This window comes from Oryzias latipes, chromosome 5 (assembly GCF_053564925.1).
Source record: "Oryzias latipes strain Hd-rR chromosome 5, Olatipes_Hd-rR_3.1".
NCBI lineage: Eukaryota > Metazoa > Chordata > Actinopteri > Beloniformes > Adrianichthyidae > Oryzias > Oryzias latipes.
In genome coordinates, this window is record NC_136241.1 from 30,295,429 (window position 1) to 30,317,373 (window position 21,945).

General features: G+C 42.0%; 1 protein-coding gene across 14 annotated transcripts in view; it reads left to right on the plus strand.

Annotated features, from left to right (window-relative positions):
* lrp1aa (low density lipoprotein receptor-related protein 1Aa) overlaps positions 1–21,945 on the plus strand; it is a 118,222-nt gene that overhangs the window by 67,528 nt on the left and 28,749 nt on the right. For 10 of the 14 annotated variants that reach the window (XM_078947667.1, XM_078947672.1, XM_078947671.1 and 7 more), the window contains exons 16-42: positions 689–829; positions 1,118–1,243; positions 1,318–1,434; positions 1,529–1,609; positions 1,803–1,853; positions 2,354–2,521; positions 4,918–5,100; positions 5,175–5,372; positions 5,471–5,716; positions 8,569–8,766; positions 9,476–9,680; positions 9,798–9,962; positions 10,032–10,276; positions 11,085–11,216; positions 11,900–12,127; positions 15,175–15,349; positions 17,627–17,721; positions 17,800–17,949; positions 18,023–18,163; positions 18,351–18,476; positions 18,574–18,705; positions 18,807–18,941; positions 19,991–20,120; positions 20,205–20,331; positions 20,426–20,577; positions 20,669–20,793; positions 21,535–21,909. In XM_078947667.1, the coding sequence (XP_078803793.1) occupies positions 689–829; positions 1,118–1,243; positions 1,318–1,434; positions 1,529–1,609; positions 1,803–1,853; positions 2,354–2,521; positions 4,918–5,100; positions 5,175–5,372; positions 5,471–5,716; positions 8,569–8,766; positions 9,476–9,680; positions 9,798–9,962; positions 10,032–10,276; positions 11,085–11,216; positions 11,900–12,127; positions 15,175–15,349; positions 17,627–17,721; positions 17,800–17,949; positions 18,023–18,163; positions 18,351–18,476; positions 18,574–18,705; positions 18,807–18,941; positions 19,991–20,120; positions 20,205–20,331; positions 20,426–20,577; positions 20,669–20,793; positions 21,535–21,909 (4,347 nt within the window). The remainder of the gene's footprint in view (positions 1–688; positions 830–1,117; positions 1,244–1,317; positions 1,435–1,528; positions 1,610–1,802; positions 1,854–2,353; positions 2,522–4,917; positions 5,101–5,174; positions 5,373–5,470; positions 5,717–8,568; positions 8,767–9,475; positions 9,681–9,797; positions 9,963–10,031; positions 10,277–11,084; positions 11,217–11,899; positions 12,128–15,174; positions 15,350–17,626; positions 17,722–17,799; positions 17,950–18,022; positions 18,164–18,350; positions 18,477–18,573; positions 18,706–18,806; positions 18,942–19,990; positions 20,121–20,204; positions 20,332–20,425; positions 20,578–20,668; positions 20,794–21,534; positions 21,910–21,945) is intronic. The other 4 variants (XM_020703484.3, XM_020703486.3, XM_011475489.4 and 1 more) reach the window with 1 other exon arrangement.

Consider the following 21,945-nt stretch of genomic DNA (forward strand, 5'->3'; position numbering starts at 1 on the left):
TGGCAGTTGTCAATCAGTCTCCTCTGTGCCGTGGCTCCTGTACAGAATGTGATCAGTTTGTTAGAGTTACCTAAATCTTTGATCGTGATTGGATCTTTTTTTTTTAAATTATATAATATTAGAATACATTCTTTTTATGAAGGTTTGAACTTTCAGAGTTTAAACAGAAGAGAAAAATGTGAAGATGTATATGTATGTCTGAGAAAAGTGTGTAGTGAGGAGTTCCACGGCCTTAAAACATCGAAATGTAAAAACTGAAGCTACTTTAGGGATTTTACCTCTCGTGGGTTATTTTTAGAAAGTAACTTTCGGAATAAACGAGGGACCCCCATACACCTTGGACTGCTCGCCAGTCCATCCCAGGGTTATGATCAAGACAATTAATCAATTATTATCAACCCATCCCAAAACAAACGTACTAAAGTACCTTTTCCTTGGACTTGATATATTGAAGAGAAATGAGAATATTAAACTTTTGATGGTTTTCTCTCCTGGTTTGTGTTTGTTATGAGGTTTTTAAATTATCCTAGTGTTTTTTTTAAATGGGATTCAATCGTTCACAGAACAGCATTTTTTACTTAAACCCTTCACTGTCTTCTATTAAAGTTTTAAAACTGCTTCCCCGCTCCTGTCTCCACCCTCAGTGACCTCTTTTCCACATCTTCTTTATTCCCATTCTCCCTCCCAGCCAACCCATCCTACGTTCCCCCTCCCCAGTGCCAGCCCGGAGAGTTTGCATGTAAGAACAACCGCTGCATCCAGGAGCGCTGGAAGTGCGATGGAGACAACGATTGTCTGGACAACAGCGATGAAGCTCCTGAGCTGTGCCGTGAGTGTCCCCACATACCCGGCTCCAAACGGGTTATTATAGGTTATGTTGGACCTAAGTGTTTGACTGTATGTGCGAGGAGGAATGCAGCAATGGGTATAATGGGTCTGGAGAGGCTCTCTGTCTCTCTGTTTGTGGTCAAAGTACAGACAGGTTTTCCTTCCAGACAAAACAAAACTCAATCCGAGGCTTTTTTTCCCCGTTCACATCTCTCCCCTTTCCCATGTTTTCACCCTTTTATCCCCCTGTCTCCCACTTGCCTCTGAATGCACCCCTTCTTTCCCACAGATCAGCACACTTGCCCCACAGACAGATTTAAGTGCAAAAACAACCGCTGCATCCCGCTACGCTGGCTGTGTGATGGAGACAACGACTGTGGCAATGATGAGGACGAATCCAACACCACCTGCTCTGGTACACACAGGCTCCCACTCACGAGTTATCGTTTCTTTTTCACATGTGACATGAGCTCTGGTGTGTTGTTTCAGCTCGTACCTGCCCTCCAAATCAGTTCTCATGCGCCAGTGGGCGTTGCATTCCTGCCTCCTGGACATGTGACCTGGACGATGACTGTGGAGATCGGTCCGATGAACCTGCTTTCTGCGGTTCGTTGTTTTTTAAGCGAACAGTAGCTTTTTTTCTCAAATTGTTTGACAGGTTTAATTAAGAAAACATATCTTTGGTTTTTCCTGTCAACAGCCTACCCCACCTGTTTTCCCCTCACTCAGTTTACCTGCAACAATGGCCGCTGCATCAACATCAACTGGCGCTGTGACAATGGTTAGTGTTTTTAGTTTAAATGTTGTAACTCCTTGTTTCTGCTTCTCACAGTTTGTCCTAGTTTTCATTTGCATTTTTCCTTATTTTGTCATCTTGTTGCATTATCTGCATGTGTGTGAATTTGTTGTTTTGTTTTGTCCTGTGGTTGTGCCGTTCGCCCACTCTGCTGTCTTCGTTTGGTTCTGTCTTTCAGAAAAGGATTGTGGGGACGGCTCTGATGAGTTGAATTGTCCAAAGCTGGCCGGTTAGTGCATAGATCAGCATGCACCGCAGCAGCCATGATACTAAAGCAGAAGCTGTAGCAGGCTCAGATGAAAAACAGGGCAGCTATTTCCAACCAAAGATGGCATTGTTTTAATGTATTCATCACAAAGTTGATCAAAGTGTGTTTCTCATATTTTTTGCAAGAATAGAACTACAGAATGATATTTTTTGTTATGCATTTGAGAGGTGTAGTGCTACTGCAGTTGCTTTTTCAAATTTCTTCTGAGATGAAAAAAAAAATACAGACAAAATTGCTGCAGATTTGACTGTATCTGTGCTGCCTTCCCTTGCGGTGCATGTTCTGATCTATGCAGTTTCTGTCATTTTTTAAACTGTCATCTATCATATTGTGTCTCATTTGTCTTCACTGACAAAGAGCCAGTAGGGAAGTTGATCAAAAACCACTTCCTTCTGTATATAAATGTAAATATTTGTTTAGTGTAAGCAGAATGCGAGGGAATGAATGTGTTTGTCTTCCAGACAACGACTGTGGCGACAACAGCGATGAAGCGGGCTGCAGCCACTCCTGCTCTAGCGCTCAGTTCAAGTGTAACAGCGGCCGCTGTATCCCAGATTATTGGACCTGTGATGGAGATAATGACTGTGGAGATTACAGCGATGAAACTCATGCAAACTGCACCAATCGAGGTCGGTGTGACGCTGAGACTTGCAATATACGGGGAGATTTATTGGGACTGATTCTCATTTTAATCCCAATATTAATAAAAGAGGGAAAAAACACCTTGGAAGAGCCTGCTTTGATTCATGCAGCACACCCGCTGGGCAAAATGTCCTTCTCTCAAATTAGGACAAGTTACTCAAACATCATTAAATGTAGCACAGTGTGCAGTATGACCATTCACAGTGGACTGCAGTGGACTGATAGGAATCCACCTTCATGGGCAGAATGTAAACTGATCAGACAAGAAAAGCAGCAATCTAAGCAATATTGGGCAGCAAAAGAGTTGCTCCAGTTTACTTTTATTAATTAATAAACAAAAAAACTAACAATTTAATGGCTTAAATAAACGGTTGCAGAAAAAAAAACGGTCAGAAAACCGCTAATTAGCACTCCTGGATTTTTATGTCATAATTTAAAAAAGCAACAAAATTATTGAAAGTCTTCATGAAAAAAGGAATCAGCAACAGGTATATATTATTTTATTTTTTAAAAACAGTCAAGTATTAAAGTCTCTCCGGATCCTGCTATCAATGATGCACAGAAGGGATTCCCAACCTGGAGTACATGAGCAGACTGCAGGAAAAACACTTCAAAATAATGCCTGTAGAAAGGATCTGATCAGTAAATCATCTTTTTGAGTTTTCTCAGTCACTATTATAATAATAGTAGGAGTTTATCAGTCTGCAATGTAGCCATATAGATCATGCAATCTCTAGAATGTATTTTTTTAAAAACCTCTTAACATAGAGGGATGTTTAGTCATTTGTCCACTCAGGTTCCTTTAATCTTTTTTCTGGATAAACCCAACAGCAAAAAAAGAACCTTGTGCCAATTTGTTTACACAGATTGGTTAATCATACATTCATTAATTGGTTTTATATACGGTAAATAACAAAGCAAGGGATCTGCTCGTTCATTTCAGCACCATGGACAACAGCAGTCTGTCAATGTCATGAGGTGCCTGTAAACTCTTCACAAAACTGCTTTTCATGGACTTCAAAAAGGAGTAGTGAAAAGTTTTAGGGAAAATTCATGTTGGAAGACGTACTATGCAATTATGTTTGATATATATATATCAGCTCTCATGTTCTTCATACCCAGATATTATATGACATCTGGTTATAATACAATTTTAACATTTTAGTAACTGTGGCACAAAATAAAATTCATCAGCATGAGGATGTTCACTTTTTGGGTTTTTCAGTCCTGGACAAGATAAACCTGTCCTGAATTTATTTATTTATTTAACCTTTATTTACCCAGGAATTGTCCCATTGAGATTAAGAATCTCTTTTTCGAGGGAGTCCTGGCTAGAGACAAATGTAAACATAAAGACAATATTTGCAATTATTTATTATAATTTACTAGGACACAAACATTTTTTCCCAGCTCATTTATCTTCATGGTAAATGGCATCTACTTATATAGCGCTTACTACATTCCTTGAAGGCCCAAAGTGCTTTACAGTCCCAGTCCCATTCACCTATGCACACACACATTCACACACTCCGTCATTAGCTGTTAAAATATGTAAAGCTGAATTGTTTTTGTTTAAATGCTAATTATTGGAATCTTGTTATCAATACTTTTTTTGTAAGAAAAGAAAAACTTGAAAAATGATTGTATGTGCAGGTTGTAGTTTGACTGAACAGAAGAAAATTTTTTTCTATACCACAGTTTTTTTGTTTTGTTTTTTTGTCACATTTTGTGTGACTAACTTTTAAAGAATTTTCAAAACATATGAGTGAGTGGATCCTCGTGGTGTAACAATCTTACAGGGTAAACAGGGAAAAAAAGTTTGTGAACCAGAGATATACGGGCCTTATAACAAAAAGAAAAAACTAGAAAAACACAGGCTTTCACTGTTGCTTTCAGTTGATTTTTAGCGTGATTGTGAAGCACGGCTGTGGCAGATGGTTGCTGTTATCATAGGTGGGTGGCTGCATCTCACCGCTGCTTTTGTCCATTTACAGTTTCATTCCCAGAAGTGCCACAAACACTGAAAACGAAGCACGAGTTTACATCCATTGAGAAGATACATTTGTAAAAGCTGGTTTGTTCTTGTTTGTCAGTCGGACTGCTGTTTAATGAATATATCCAGGGAGATCTACTAAATCTCACTAAAGGTTAAGATAAAAATGGCCGGATTTTAAAGAACATCATGCAGCAGCTTATAATAGTTTAGCTTTCCCCTCTGCAGCAGTGGAAGGCTGCGCTTTCATCTTCGATTCTGTTCGTTTGTTGAGTTTGTGCGTTGAAGTCTGCTCATACTTTGCTGCATTTGGCATCATCCACACCCTCATGTTAATCCAAAAATGGCTTCAAAAGCAAACTTCAGGTTTTTTTGCTGCTCCTTCCACAGACAGTCGCCCGCCTGGAGGTTGTCACACAGACGAGTTTCAGTGCCTCATGGACGGGCTGTGCATCCCCTTGCGTTGGCGCTGTGATGGGGACACTGACTGTATGGACATGAGCGATGAGAAAGAGTGCGAGGGAGTCACACACATGTGTGATCCCGCTGTCAAGTTTGGCTGCAAGGATTCTGGTGAGGAGATAAGGAAATGCGTTAGGTGTGGAGAGGTAGCGTATTTTAAGGCTAATCCTGCCTTCTGTTGACAGCACGCTGCATCAGCAAAGCCTGGGTTTGTGACGGTGACAGTGACTGCGAGGACAACTCAGATGAAGAAAACTGCGAGGCGCTGGTGTGTAAGCTTTCTCACCATGTGTGTGCCAACGACTCCACCATCTGCCTGCCTGCAGAGAAACTTTGCGATGGCACTGATGACTGCCCAGATGGCTCTGATGAGAAACTCTGCGGTGAGAAACAACAGTTCTCACACTGCGCCTCAGAACAGGGATCACACAACGGCAAGGACAACAACCTTAATCACAGCCTTCTTATTCCTATTTCCCAGACCTCTGCTCCCTGGACAACGGTGGCTGCAGCCATAACTGCACTGTGGCGCCTGGCGAGGGCGTGATCTGCTCCTGTCCTCTGGGAATGGAGTTGGGTTCGGACAATAAGACATGTCAGATTCAGAGTTTTTGTGCCAAACACCTGAAGTGCAGTCAACGCTGCGAGCAGGACAAGTTCAGCGTGAAATGCTCGTGTTATGAAGGCTGGGAGCTGGAGCCTGACATGGAAAACTGCAAGAGCACAGGTGAGGACTTTAGAAATGTTTAGACTATCATGACCATCATCCCTTACGGAGCCCTCAACCCTCCCATAATCCTTCACTGTTATCCACTCTAATCTTCTCTCAGCTTTTCTGCTCAATCACTTGATGCAGCAAAGACACGTTCTAATGTTTTCCTAACCTTTTATTTACTTTTACTGTCAAAATGTAAAAGTTTTGTTTTTTGATCTAATCATAGACGGATATGTCATGACTGATAATCTCCAGCACCACCAGATGATTTTAAACAGGAAACCAGAAGTGAAGTGGCCATAATAGCTAGAGTTTACTTTGCTCAATTCAAAACATTTTCCAAAAACGGGCACCCGACAAAGTCAACTGAGAGTTTGTTGAGCTTACTCATAGGTCAAACCACACAACAAACAACCAAAAACCTTTACATGTGCATCAATTCTGTTTTTGACTCAATTGTCCCAAAATAAAATCAAAAGAGGTAGTTTAAAAACACCACCCTTTTCACAACTTTCAGAAATTGGAAGAAGGGTTTTTTTTTGTTGTAAAGTTGGACTTACTTAATCATGAGTCAATAAGAAATTGCTCCTATTTGAAACCAGCCTCTAGTGGTAATCTAAGGACCTGCAACATTTGACCGCTCTTGGTTGGCTTTACACATTGGAACCCAAAGCAGGGGCTTGAGTCAAATAGTTGTACCATTATATTGTTAAAGCCTTAAGGCCCATACACACGGGGACGAATATTCGCCAGCGTTTTTCGCCACGTTTTTTGTGTTCACACCCAGGCGATTTTCGCTGACGATTAGCCGAGCGAACATGCAATTTCATTCCCTGACGTTAGATGGCGCTTAATGTAAAACAGAAATACTCCTGTACACAAGGTGGCGCTGCGCAACTTTACGCTTCTTAAAGTCGCTTTTCACTCAGAAGAAGAGAGCAAGTATTTACGCGCTTTTCAGAATCAAACAAAGAAAACATTAATATTTCCAGCACCAGTAGCTCCAGTTCCAGCGATGAAGAAATTATTGTTCTGTTGAATGATGAAAGACGCCGGAAAAGACGTCGATTTTGGGTACATCCCATAGTTACGAAAAGAGAAGAACATGGGGAGTTTTATCGACTGGTACAAGAGCTGAAAATGTATCATGAGCATTTTCGGGGATATTTAAGAATGTCCGTCAGTGAGTGCATCTTCTTCGTCTTATTTCTTCACGTGACGTATGTGTGCTCAGCAAGACAGTTTTGTGTTTGAGCGCCCCCAAGTTGTATTTTACTGTAACTTCAGAAGCTCCAGACACGTGTGCAAAAGCGCCATTCTCATTGGTCGTATAGTTTTTGACACGGCGCGTCAAACCAAAAAAACTAACCCGAGGCCTTTTTTAAAAAATGACGCTTTTACGCGTGGCGTTTTTCGCGTCGGTGTGCACACTCACATTGGTGCCCTTTGTTTAGTCACGTCGCGCGCGAAATTCGTCCCGGTGTGTACGGGCCTTTAGTCTGCCCCCCACCCCAGTTCTGGGTGTGGTTTTACTCCATTTGTTCAAAGTCCACTCCGATCATCTTTTGGTCTATATTACAAACATGGTCTTTTAACTATTATTATGCTTTTTTTAGCCACAATTTAAAAATCTGTTGTTTTTTAGGACACTTTCTGCAGAGCGGCAGGAGTTCATTATAAATTTGCTTCTGAGTTGTGGGCGGGACCTCTGGTTCATAGTAACCCCGCCCCCCTTCCCCTCACTGTTGCTTAGTGCTTAGAGCTCGGAATAGGGAGCTTGTGGGCTTGTGGGCAAACAAGATTTTCTGTCTTCTCTTGATTCACAATAATTTAAATAAAGAAAAACTCAGAACTGCAATTTTGAACTTAAATTTCTTGAGATATGTCCTCCATCATCAGAATAATGCCACAAGAACATGTTAAAAACACAATTTTCATTGGACACAGACTTTAAAATGTGTAAACTTTCCAAGAAGAATCTGTAATTGGGTAAAAACTGAAACAAATCGCAGAAAGACTGAACAAAGAGAAAAAAAAGGAAAAGAAGGATCAAGAAAGATTCGCTTTTGCAAGTCTAAAATTTAAAACATTGATGGTGGTTTGGTCAGTATGATAATGCGGGGTTAGTTTTAGATTGGTTTGTAATGGTTTAGGAGGGAAGTGAAGTGGAGCTCGCCATAACTGGCTTTTGCCTTCTCTTTAGCTTCACAGAAAAGAAGAAACATAAAATGAGAAGGAGACTTTTGATGAGATAGGTAAAAAGATTGATCTTATAAAGATTGATCTTGCTGACATTAGGATTTCATGAAAAAGCCTTAAACATCAAAATGAATTGAAACGCTTACTGACGAGGTCATCACAAGGACAGCTCGTAGAAGAAAAAAACTGCTCAGTCACTTTAAAAAAAACAGCTTTCAATTTATCATCTGCATAAAACCTACTATACTTATCACTCTGCAGCATGCAGTCAATGAGGAAACATGAATTTCTGCTGCTGCTCTCAGCCAGCTCTTGGAGAGCAGCAGCTGCTCGTTCATCCTGCTGCCTGTCTGGCTGCCTGTTAGGGACAGATAACTCCGGTCTTATTTACACCGTGTTTTCATTCCCCCGGATTAAAGCCACATTCAACATACAGTAGCCCCTCTGTAAAAGCCCTGGTACATGGGTGCAGAGTCTTTCTGCAGTTTTTTATCATTCATTTAGGAGCTTTTAGGATTAACTCTTGGCACATTTTTAAAGGTTTTTAGCATTTGATTTACTAACAGGGGAAAAAAATTAAGCCCAGATAGGTAGCTAGCATGTTCATTTTAATCCTAAATTGAAAGTTTGATTGTCCTTTTTTTTTTTTTTTTTTTTTTTCACAGATCCCTTCAAACCCTTTATCATTTTCTCAAACCGCCATGAGATCCGCCGCATCGACCTGAATAAAGGAGAGTTCAGCGTTTTGGTCCCTGGCCTCAGAAACACCATTGCCCTGGACTTCCACCTCAGCCAGAGCGCCCTCTATTGGACCGATGTGGTGGAAGATAAGATCTACCGAGGGAAGCTGTCTGAGAACGGAGGTGAGTGGCTCATTACTTTATGTGGAGCATGCAAAGATCACTGGTGATTAGTGTCATGAAATGATGTTCGACAAGTCTGTACCGGTGTTGAGTAGCTTTATGTTTATGTTGTTTGCCTTGTTTACACTCCACAACCCATGGGCTTTGTTTTCATTGCTCCAGACAGGATGATGACTCATCCTAAATAATTACTCATCACTCTGATTAGGGAGCCGGAGGGAAATTAGAGGGTTTGAAAGAGGCTGGGAGCTGCATCTGTTTTGCTCTGACACCACAAATTAAGTTTTTAAGACCCACTCTGTAATTGTAATGTCATTACCTTCCAAACTCTGCTACTGTTTTATTTTATGTGCTGTTATCTCCCATCACGACATCTAAACAGGAGGATGACAAGAACTGGGAGTTGGATGCTGTGTTTGTCTTTGCACAGTCTGTAGTTACTTTAGCCAAGCAGATGCCATTGTGCAATCCTAAACTTTAGCCAAGAAAACCCTGAAGGGGGCTAATTTTAAATAACACAGGGTAAAAAATTCAACAAAAGAAAGATGTTTTTTCTTCCAGTCAATTATAATTTATTCAGATTTTCTACAACATAAAAGATAAACAGAAAAGTATCTCAACCCAACATCTACAATTTATTTTACATTGATGGGGTTAAAATTGATAGGTTAACAAAGAGACTGACTAACGCCTTCCATTCTTCTCCCAGCTTTGACCAGCTTTGATGTGGTAATCCAGTACGGGCTGGCTACACCTGAAGGTCTGGCAGTGGACTGGATCGCAGGAAACATCTACTGGGTGGAAAGCAACCTGGATCAGATTGAGGTGGCCAAGTTGGATGGGACCATGAGGACCACGCTGCTGGCTGGGGAGGTGGAGCATCCTCGAGCTATTGCTCTTGACCCTCGAGACGGGTAACGTCTCCTATGGTTGCAAGGAGATTTCTGTCTCATGTGTTGTTACACTATTTGTCTGGATGACTTTTACCCAAAGGAATCTGTTGTTTTGCTTATCCTTCTGTTTTAACGTAGAATCCTCTTCTGGACTGACTGGGATGCCAGTCTGCCAAGAATTGAAGCTGCATCCATGAGTGGGGAAGGCAGGAAGACCATCCACAAGGAGACAGGCAATGGAGGCTGGCCAAATGGACTCACTGTGGACTATCTGGAGAGGCGCATCCTTTGGATCGATGCCAGGTCAGAAAATAGAGGAACACATCTCCTTTAATGGTACGTTATCACTAAAAAATGTTTTTTTCTTCTCAGATCTGACGCCATTTATTCAGCCAAGTATGATGGTTCTGGGCTGATTGAAGTTCTGAGGGGCCATGAATACCTGTCCCATCCTTTTGCCGTTACTATGTATGGTGGAGAGGTTTACTGGACAGACTGGAGGACCAACACACTGGCCAAAGCAAACAAGTGGACCGGCGCCAACGTCACTGTGGTGCAAAGAACCAACACCCAACCATTTGATCTCCAAGTCTATCATCCATCCAGACAGCCTCAGGGTGAGTGCTGCAGTCACTAACACTGACCGATGAATGGATGGCATGTAAAACCTAGTTATTTGAATATATTTCTAACCCTGGTGGTTCTGGCAGAGATTCACAGCTGGACTTAAACAAATGTTAGTCTGTACTGAACTTTGTGTTTCTGACCACAGCACCTTCTCCTAGTCGCTCTCTCAATCATGGAAAGTGCTCAATGGCAGATCTCAGGCGGGTCTTTACATGTGCCTTCTTATTTGTAAGAAATGTATTCCAATACAGTTGTTAAGAGAAAAAAAAACCCTGACTACAGAGATAAAAAGTACATTTAAACCAGTGGGTAACATGCAGGTAGCAAAAACTGACTTGCATTAGTGTCAAGCTGTGAAGTGCTAATTTATTGACTCCAGTTACTTTTGTTTTGACACTGTTTCCACACAGGAAGTCAGTTGGTCAGAACCAAATAACCTCTTTTATGATAGAGACTGAAAAACCTTTTCAGAAACCAAAAAAAAACATTTTTTTTCCTCTTCAATTCCTTTCAGGGTCTCATGACTCACCATCTATTACATTTTTTTTTCATTTTCTATGCAGTATAGAGTTTCAGCTGAGTTGCTGCCATATATTGTATTTAGTTCCATGTTTGAAGAGTTATGATGTGTGTTTTTACATTTAAAACGATCAGTCTGTATTTTTTTTCCACATTTTCAAATGTTTTTATTCTGTTTCTGCTTTTATTCATATTTTGGAGAGACAGTTGGTTTGGTTCATTGCCTTACTGGAGAGCTTATAGTTTCTGTCTTCTTTTTCCATACTCACCCCCCTGCAGCTCCAAATCCATGTGCCCCTAAAGATGGCAAGGAGCTGTGCTCTCACCTGTGTCTCATCAACTACAATCAGACGTTCTCGTGCGCCTGTCCCCACCTCATGAAGCTTGGCCCAGACAAACGCACTTGTTACGGTAAGTTTTTGATTGAAGGCGTTTTATTTCGTTAATTTGTGTTGTTGTCTGGGCAGGCCTGCTGTGCAACACTTTGGTTTAGGGCTGCATGTGTGTGCGCAACTGAAGAATCCACACTCCTGCTCCCTTTGTTGTGTCAGCTGAGAGGTGTGCTAAGTGAAAGCCTGTTTATTCAGCGTGTGAATTTAGTATTCCAGGCAGCAGTCTTCTTTTTCTTCAGGGGTATTGGAAGCACGCCTGATGCAGACATTAGCCATAACCCTCCTCGCCCATCAGTTAGTCTGGGCCAGCTGAAGCGACTCAGTGGCGTCAGTCCCTCAGTCCCCTCTCCATTTCTCTTCACCTTTCCTCTTTCCATCATCCAAACTGCACAGTTTAAGTATAACTGACTGGTGAAGCTGTAATAATGTTGTACTTATTGAATTCACACTTGCCGCCATGGCTGCGCTATTGAGTTAGAGGGCCAGACCCAGTCATTTGAGTCATAGATGCAATTGCATTAACTTGGTTGCTCAAGTGGCAGAAATAATGTGCAGAAACACTCATCCATCCAGAAGCCATTTATCTTTAAATCTGGCATTAATGTGTTCTCCTGAGGTCCATTTTTGACTCCTAGTTGCATTTACCACTCGATTATCCACAGGGGGCTGATGGATGCTTGTCTGCTCTCTTGTCCTCGGCAGAGTCGCGGCAGTTTTTGCTGTACGCTCGGCAGATAGAAATCAGGGGAGTGGACATTGACAACCCCTACTATAACTACATTATCTCCTTCACCGTCCCGGACATCGACAACGTGACCGTGGTGGATTACGATGCTCTCGAGCATCGAATCTACTGGTCAGACGTCCGAACTCAGACCATCAAGAGAGCTTTCATCAACGGCACTGGAGTTGAGACTGTGGTGTCTGCTGGTAAGGAGTCAGTGTGTTCCTTAAAGATTTCTTTTTTACAATATTTATTACTTTTACAGAAGTTGTGCTTCTGTCATTATTGTTAAGATTGCTGGTAAGTTAATATTCCTAAAATAGGCCTTATTTTATGTTCATTCAAACGTACTGACACTAAAAACCTGTATAAATCAATAAAAAGCTGATTCGCTTCCCCTGAAGGGAAATGCTGAGAGGTGAACAACAACATTTTATTTGGCTACTACAGCATTCCTTACAACAAAGAAATATATAAAAGCTCAATTTTTGTGAGAACCAGAAATCTGTCATAAATTTCGATTGCTCTTCAAAGTCTTGAACAGATTTCCAAAGGTTTTTTTTAACCTAAAACTCATTTTTTCCCTCATAATTCTGTTTGGTTACAAACTGCTGCAAATAATGGAAAAAAAGGCAGATTTTTCATTGATCATCACTTGTAAATTTCATTAAATAGTGTAAAACTAAGTGTAGAATAGTTCAAGATAGATTTACATTTTTAAAACTTTTATACAAGTGCATAAAGCCACAACTATAGGAAGTTAAGAAACTCAGCACATTTTGAGGAAACCTGTGAATTCATACCTTTTGTGGAGATTTGCTTGCTGTCCGATTATGAGATGATGCTTTATTAAAGATGTTTTTCTGAGGATCATGTATTTATTTTTATTTTATGTGCTTTGCAGCAGTTAAAATAACTCATGAACACAGTCATCGGTGTGTACCTATTCTAAAAGAAGTTCGGACTTCCAGTTTCCTGATTCCTGCCATCGAAATGCTGCAGGAAGACAATCTCCTGTTCTTCAGGGCCTCTGTCTCCCCACTGTTAGAGCACCTCTCTGCTTTAGCAGAGAGGTGCTCTAACAAATTCAAATCAAAACAAAAATTACATTACATTTTTTTTATTTGCTTTTTTGATTTGAAATGGTTTATTTCAAGCAATCAAATAAGAATACACAAAATAATACAATCATCAGTTATACATTCATACAACGACGAATGATAATTAGATAATTAAATAAAATAAGTCAATACATGACTTTGAAAATTTGATTTGAAAGAGGATTGGAAGAAGCTTATGCTTATAGGAATCCAATCCCCCACTCAACACCACTCATAACCGACAAGAACAAAATTAAACATTTGACATTATAACGTTAACACACTACATACACAAGACAAAGACAGACAAACATGCCCAAACACTCCGACCACACCCACGTAAAAGAAAAGATAAAAAAGGAAGAAAGAAACAGAAAACCTCAGCTGAAAAAGAAACAAGAACAAATCAAAACATACCAACAACAAAATTAACTATCCAAACAATTTATCTAGAAGAAAAAAAAATAAGGTTTCTATGTCTTAAACTGGGGTCACCTGTATTTTTCACCCCTGTTCCCATCATACATTTGGGGTTTTTGTCAAAAAATGTTTTCTAGAAAGAAAGAAAGTAAACATCACATAATACACATAAAGAGATTATAACCAACACAGCCTTGTTCTGCTAGTGGAGGTTAACACAGTCGTCAAAAAATCTTTCTTGTGATTCTTATAAAATGAGTTCCTTAAAAAGAGTCAAAACTGTTTTAAGTGTCAGATAAAGAAGGTTTAATTGTTAGCTTTTTCATGGAAAATAATTCAAGATGCGTTACTGGAAAAAAAAGACCAATTGGAAGCAGGGAGGCGTTGAATGACCCGCAGGCGCTACCCGCCCTTGCCACCCCTCCCATTGGCCCCTTTTCTTTTCTTTTTTTTTTTCCTGTCCAGCATCACAGATTGCTGCTGAGTGCCTCTTGTGATAGACATGTTGTGCTTTTACAATCGGGGCTGTTTGTTACTCTTCGAGTGCTTTAACATAAACCCCTTTTGTAATTAAAAATAACTTTATTGTGTTTTAGTCGCTCGGACAAGATGGGGGGGGGGGGGGGGATGATAATACAAGCTCATGGGATAAGTATCATGTATAACTTGCATTACATGCATTGATGCTCATGCACACACGCACCATCAAGCGGCACCAGCGCAACTGTTTACAAGTCTTGAGGGTATCTATGCAAATTAACATAATCCATAGAAGACTTCCTGCCACCCATCACTCTGACCGGCACCTCCTCGTGCAAACAGGCATGAATACCGAAACATGGGATTGCACGTCCGACAAATATACAAATAAAACTTTCACCATCCTGTGCAACCATTTTATTTTTTGGTCACCTTGTGATGACGAACAGGTGTAATTTTTACAAAAAAATCTACAAAAAAATCTTTTTGGCTTTCCCCAGCAACTGAGATTTTTCACAGCCACATCCTAAATATGTTCAGATCATATGTCATATGGTTTATATTTGTTTGAGCCAACAATTCATTTATTTAACAATTAAAAAAATGTCTGTACAGAAAAACGTGCAAGCAGCAGGCAAGCTCACCATGCTAGAACCGCTCAGAATGTACAACTACTTTCATTATTTTTCCCAAGTAGCTTCCAAAAGATGCTCAAGGAGTTAAGAGGCGATAGATCAAAATCTCTAGCGGCAGTTCAATTTGTAGAAGGTACTAAAGTTATTTATTTATTTATTTATTCATTCGGTTGTAATTTTAGACTTAATCTGGTGGCGTGAGTGACATTGTGTGAGGTCGCTTGAACTACAGTTTTCTCTTCTCATATTGAGTGAAAATTTGAAAATCGACAATTTTCATAATGTTAAAAAAATTATTTTCACCAGACATTTGATGCATGCAATTTTTGGGGAGTTTTGGAGTATGTGGTCACATTTTCGCTCAAAAGTGACTTAAAAACGAAGAATTGCTAAAGCAAAATGGTCATTGCATTCTAGTACTGCTGCACAGCAGAATTAAAAAATGACAGGAACCCAACAAATGAGAACAAAATAAAAGATTTCAGTTGGGCTTGAACATTGAACAGAGTTGAAGTTTGTCTCCCGTCTTCATCATAAAACTGACACCCAGTTCAGTTCTGTTGCACTCATTTCTTATCTCAAAAGTCTGTTATCCGTAATTATGTTTTCTCTCTTCAGATCTGCCCAACACTCACGGTCTGGCAGTGGACTGGGTGTCCAGGAACCTGTTCTGGACCAGTTATGATGCCAATAAGAAACAGATCAACGTTGCCAGACTGGACGGCTCCTTCAAAAACGCCGTCATCCAGGGGTTGGACAAACCGCACTGCCTGGTGCTACATCCTACACTCGGGTTAGACACACACACACAAATGCACACACACACAATCGTAAAGCTGTCACATCCCTTTGGGCTAAATTTCTCAGAAGTTGATCTTTGATACCCCTAATATTAAAAAACAACTAAAATGCTGACCAGAATGAAAAGTCTGGCTGTCAGCTTCGCCTCCACATGCAGTTTGTCTGTCGACTGCTGCTAAGCTTTGAGTGTCCCCTGTCGGACCTTGGACCATCTGTCCCCTACCCCTTCCCTGGTGGGGGGTACGGGGCCATTGGCAAAGGCGGCCGTGTCCCCTTGGTGCCGGTTTCCTAGGCCCGGTGGTGCTCTCTCCGTGCGGGGAGGGGGTTCACATTACACCTGAGCCGGGGGTGTCCGTGTCCCTGGGGAGTGAGTTCTGGTCCTTGCCCCTGAGCGCTGGGCCCCGCCAAATTTCCAACTGTGCCCGAGCCTGGTCGGGCCATGTTTACAGCACCCCTTGTGGGCCCCCTTTTTCCCCGGGGTGCTCCCCTCCTGGGCGGGGGCGGCTGGCCCCTGCCTTGCTCCGCCCTGGACCAACCATGGGGCGGGTGGGTTGCTGCCTGGAGTGCGGAGCGGGTCTCCCTTGGGGGGTCCTGGCTCGTACCTGGGGTTGGGGCGGGGGGATGCCCAGAAATCCTGGGTGGTGATGGGGTGCTCGTCTGGGGCTGTGGGCGCCCTTTTCGGGTGGGGCATTGGGCTCTCCCGGCGCGGCGGGGGGGCTGGTTGGGCTGGGGCGGCGCTCTCTTTTCCCCCCGTGCCTCCCTGCTCTCTGGCTCTGGGGGCCTCGCGGCGGTCCTTCTGGCCCTGGCCTGGGTGGCGGATTTGGTCGCCCGGGGGGGCGGGTGTTCCCTGCCTGCTGCCGTGTGGCGTTGAGGGGTTCCGGCTGCCGCTGCTGCTGCGGCGGGGGTCTTGGTGTGGGGGTGACTGGGCACTCTCCTTCCTTCTTTTCACATTCCACCATCCATTTTAGAAGAACATAAACACTCACCTGAGCACAGGTGTTAGCTCACCTTTGCACTAATAGTTTGCATGATTGCCGCCCTTTTTGTACTACATTTGAAGCTTACCGTAATGATAAACAACCAGTAAACTTGCTGCTCTATGCTGCTTCATGGTCTTATCCCCCCCTCCTGTTATCACCCTCCTACGCCCCCCTCTCTCTAACATCCCTCTCTCTTCTTCCCTCCTTTCCTTTTCCGTCCGGTCCAACACCAAAGATTCTCAAACATGATTGAAATTAATAAAGTTTGGCCTCAATTACAATTACAGGGGTTTATTCAGACATACCTTTGGTTTGTCTGAAGATTAATAACCCCTGTTGTTAAAGTAAAATACGTCCAACACAAGAGGCCCTCACTTCTCATCTGCCTGCCCAGCTGTTGGACAGGACAAGTTAAAAAAAAAAAAAAAAGCTTTTAGTGCCCCAGTCTATTCTCTGACACCGCCCCCCCACTTGTTGTCTCCCTCTTTCATTATTAGAAAATCTGTTTGCATTTGCGATTAAATAAGCTTTTATATGAATTTTTAAGAGCTGTCTGTTATTTTTTCCGATCTCCTCAATCTTCATCTCAGTGTTTATTCAGCATCATTCCTCTTCCTGCCTCTCTCTTTAAACATTCATTTCCAACCCCTTATGAACGCCCCCCAGCTCCGAACAAAACCTGGATTCAATCTCCCCCTATTCTAACAAAGCTCTGTATTTATAGCTGCACTTTTCTTCATGTGCCTTTAGAATTTAAGACTTGTGAATAAAAGGTTGCGTTTTTGTTTACTCCCACATTTCTTGGAAGAACGCGAGCCATTAAACTAGAAGTATGATCGCGTCACAAGGGGAAAAATGAGAAGCAGATGTTAGATCCACATGCTTAGACTGTCTGCTCTTCCTGCCGCGCAAACACACCAGCGAGAGTGGGTGGAGTCAAAGACAGACAGGCCAAAGTATATGCCTTTGAATAAAATAACAGGACCATGAAGGAGTTTAGAAGGCACAGAGGGTTTATTTAAACACATTTGACAAATATATTGAAAGGTAGGGTGGAAACAATCTATTGACAAGTGCACCAACACAGTAAAAGTCTCTGTAAATGCAGTGGCCGTTATCCAACAATCAGTCAACAGAATAAAGCCATAAAAGCATTAGATAATAAAGATAACAATAACTCAATGCAAATAAAGGTTAGATTGAGGACAGCATGGTTTGGATCCAGTTCAAAAGCTCCTATAATTGCTTGTTTCTCTACTAAACTCTTATTTTCTGTGACCCACCATCAGGAAGTTGTACTGGACAGATGGGGATAACATCAGCATGGCCAACACAGACGGCACCAACCGCAGCATCCTCTTCACCAACCAGAAAGGGCCTGTCGGTGAGAGTCGGCTGCTTTCCCTCCTCTGTTGTGCTCAGTCCTGACACTGCAGGTGATCCCGCTGCTGCTGTTTTCCAGGCCTCTCCATTGATTTCGACACAGAGCAGCTTTACTGGATCAGTTCAGGAAACAGCACCATTAATCGTTGTAAGCTGGATGGCTCAGCACTGGAGGTGCTGGAAGGAGCTAAGGGCAAGCTGATCAAGGCCACTGCTCTGGCCATCATGGGTAAACATTTTAGTTATTTCAGTAACTAAAACATGTATTGTGATGATTTTAAAAAGTATGTCGTGTCCTGCAGGGGATAAGTTATGGTGGGCAGACCAAGGAACAGACCAGATAGGAACCTGTGACAAGAAAAATGGTGGCAACTGGAAAGTCTTGAGGAACAACACTTCTCCGTTGATGCACATGAAGATCTACAATGAAACAGTGCAGAAAGGTGCCAAATGAGTTGCCTTTTTGTTGTAGCATCTGTTACATTTGTCCCAAGGGACACTTAGAGAAAAGGGTTGGAGGAAAATCTTTTTTTTGTCCTTTAGAAGGTCTGTTATGTTTACCTAACGCACAGCTGCCTCTGCAAGTGTTACTCACTTTGTGTGTCTGTCCTTGTGATTTTCTGTTCCCAGGCACCAATCTGTGCAGTAATAACAATGGAGACTGTTCGCAGCTGTGCCTTCCCACCTCCAAATCTACCAGAGCGTGCATGTGCACCGCAGGATACAGCCTGCGAAGGGAGAAGCAATCCTGTGAAGGTGCAGGCAGGGGTCTTGACTGGGGTTCAACAGGAATTAAAAAGACATTAGAGTCATGCAAAACAGTCATGAAACATTGAGCTTTTTTCTTGTGCAGGTGTTGGCTCTTTCCTGCTGTACTCTGTGCACGAGGGCATCCGAGGCATTCCTTTGGACCCAGCAGACAAGTCTGATGCATTGGTACCGGTATCTGGCACCTCCTTGGCTGTTGGCATAGATTTCCATGCTGGTAAGACTTTTATTTTCCACAATAACTTTGCAGCTCTTGTAAATATGCAAAAGCTTCATTTTGTTGTTTTTGCCATTTCATTGTTCTTCTTTTCCTCCCAGAAAATGATACAATCTACTGGGTGGACATGGGCCTCAGTACCATCAGCAGGGCTAAGAGAGACCAGACCTGGAGGGAGGACGTGGTGACCAACGGCATTGGCAGGGTGGAGGGCATTGCTGTCGACTGGATTGCTGGTAAGAGACACTGCAGATGTACTAAATATGCACTGAAATCTCAGAAAATTAAAAAAGGGAAAAAATGAGACCAAATAATTTAATTTTATTGGAACAGGACATAAATAAAGCTTTTAAATATGAAACAGAGAGAACATTTGTGCCTTTTTAAAAAAAAAAAAAAAAGGATTGTGTAAGAATGCCACAAGAGTTATGTTCTTTCACACTGCAGCACTGCATGATCCACATTCTAACTGCAACCACAGCAAGGGCTAAAAGTATTTCTCAGAAAATGGTAGCGTGTTTTCTACATCCAGAGAGTAAATATAAATGACCCTGCATATTTGTTTGTGTAAGATGGACAGTAACCAGGAGGAACATTTCTGTCTGGCAAATTTTCTGGATGGAATTCACCCTGAGGACTAAAGATAAGACAGGCTCTTCTTGAAGAAGCATGGCTCCCTCGTAAAACAGTGAATATTTTTACTCTGGCCTTTAGAAAACTTATTTGATTTACATTTTCTAAGCATCCAAACTTTCTTGGACATATATTTGCAGCTTATGGTTTCAAAGTCTCACTCCAATCATTTTTGGATGTTTGGATGTATTGTATTGTAAAAAAAAACAATTATGGTGATGCCGTTTTTAGGCAAAAATAAAAAGCCTGGTTTCTAAGACATAGTTTCTGCAGAGCAGCAAGAGTTCATTAGACATTTACTTCTAAGTTGTGGGCCAAAGACTGCCCCCATTCCCATTATCCCTCTCTTTACACACTCCCCCACTAGCTTACAGCCCATCACAGCCCCTAGCTAACATTAGTGGTGCATCCACAATGGCGAACCATATTGGAGCTATCCAGTCGTACAGTTTTGAGCCAGATGCCAACTTGGAAAAATGAGGCAAAAATATGTTAAAAACACCAAAAAACACCATCTTCATTCATTGGAGTGTTTTATTTTGGCTTCATTATTTAACAAATGTGTTCAAGCAGATGAAATGCCTCTTCAGTGTGCATGCAGCTGGTCACAGATCTGCCATAATTTCAGCTGTGCTCTTCCTGTCCTCCTTAGGAAATATCTACTGGACAGACCAAGGCTTTGATGTCATTGAAGTTGCCCGTCTAAACGGCTCCTTCAGATACGTGGTGATCTCCCAGGGTTTGGACAAACCGCGTGCCATTGCTGTCCATCCTGAGAGAGGGTGGGAAGAAACGCTGCTGCTTTCATTTATTTTAATGTGACCCAAAGAAACCGAAGCACTGATGTTTTTTGCCTCTGCATCCAGGTATCTGTTCTGGACAGAGTGGGGCCAGTATCCTCGCATTGAGAGGTCTCGGCTGGACGGTACACAGAGGGCGGTCCTTGTTAATGTCAGTATCAGCTGGCCCAATGGCATCTCCATTGACTATGAGGTACCAGATAACCCATCAATATTTTATATTTCCGTCACTGAGCCACGCAGCAGAAGATGGACATGTGTGGTCATTTGTGTCTGTATGGCTGCAGGAGGGCCGGTTGTACTGGTGCGACGCCAGGACTGACAAGATCGAGCGCATTAATCTGGAGACTGGAGAAAACCGGGAGATGGTGCTGGCCAGTAACAACATGGACATGTTCTCCGTGTCTGTTTTTGAGAGTTATATCTACTGGAGTGACAGGTCAGCAGGCAGAAATTTTGAGCCTCACTTTTGGAGGATGCTGTGGTCGCTCTGCATCTTTAATGATGTTCGTGTGTTTGCTGTCATACAGGACGCATGCTAACGGCTCCATAAAGAGAGGCAACAAGGACAACGCCACAGACTCCGTCTCACTGAGAACTGGCATCGGAGTGCAGCTCAAAGACATCAAGGTCTTTAACAGAGCCAGGCAGCAGGGTGAGCAACATCTGTCCACTAATATGTCATTTTTCAATGGTAACTAGACAATTTGAATGCCACAGAAAACAGTTTAGGCCACCTCAAAGTTTTATTTCTTGTAACTCTTTGTCTTTTTTGAAAAAGAATGTTTTTAAAACACCAAATAAAGCTCTGAAATTTTCTAATATTTCACTTTTTACTTCAGAATTATTTGTTCTAGAATTTTATTTCGAACCTGGCCTAATTAGATTTTTAATTCAAAAAGTAATCCCTGATTTGTAACTATCTCAGAATGCTGAGAGAAAAATGTCCGATTTTTTTAGACTGAAATTATAAGGCAGAAAGTTTTGATTTATTTTCACTGAAATAATTTAGTAAATAATAACTATAATAATTTTGGCTTAAATCTATGAATGAATGAAGGAATCTTTGATTCATGTATTCATTGTTTTAACATAATCAATATGTCTGTATTTAAACCAAAACATTGTCAGAAAACACTTTTGATTTCTGGAATTCATGTCAAAATGTCAACTTTTCCTCTAAAACCTCCACTTAAACTGCATCATTATTATACATTTTTTATTTCAAAAATAAATTTTAGGACTTTGGGTTTCCTTTGAATTCTGTTCCTCAAAATTCTGATAAGAGAAAAGCAAAAGACAGAGTTGTCTGTCGACCATTTCACTCTTTCTGGGTGTTCTAATCCATAGAAAACAAGAGCAACCACCACCTCTCAAATTGTGTGTCTCTTTCCAGGAACAAATGTGTGCAAAAACAACAATGGTGGCTGTCAGCAGCTCTGCCTTTACCGCGGCAACAACCAGCGCACCTGTGCCTGCGCTCATGGCATGCTGGCTGAGGACGGCCGCGGCTGCCGTGACTATGATGGCTACCTTCTCTACTCTGAGCGCACTATACTCAAGAGCGTCCACCTGTCCGATGAAAACAACCTGAACGCGCCCATCAAACCTTTTGAGGACCCGGAGCACATGAAGAACGTCATAGCACTCTCGTTTGACCACAGAGGAGGGGGAGGGAAAGGAGCCAACCGCATCTTCTTCAGTGACATTCACTTTGGAAACATCCAGCAGATCAGTGACGATGGATCCGACCGCAAGACGATTGTAGAGAGTGAGTTTTTTTTATTCTCGCACGTTTCTTCTCTTG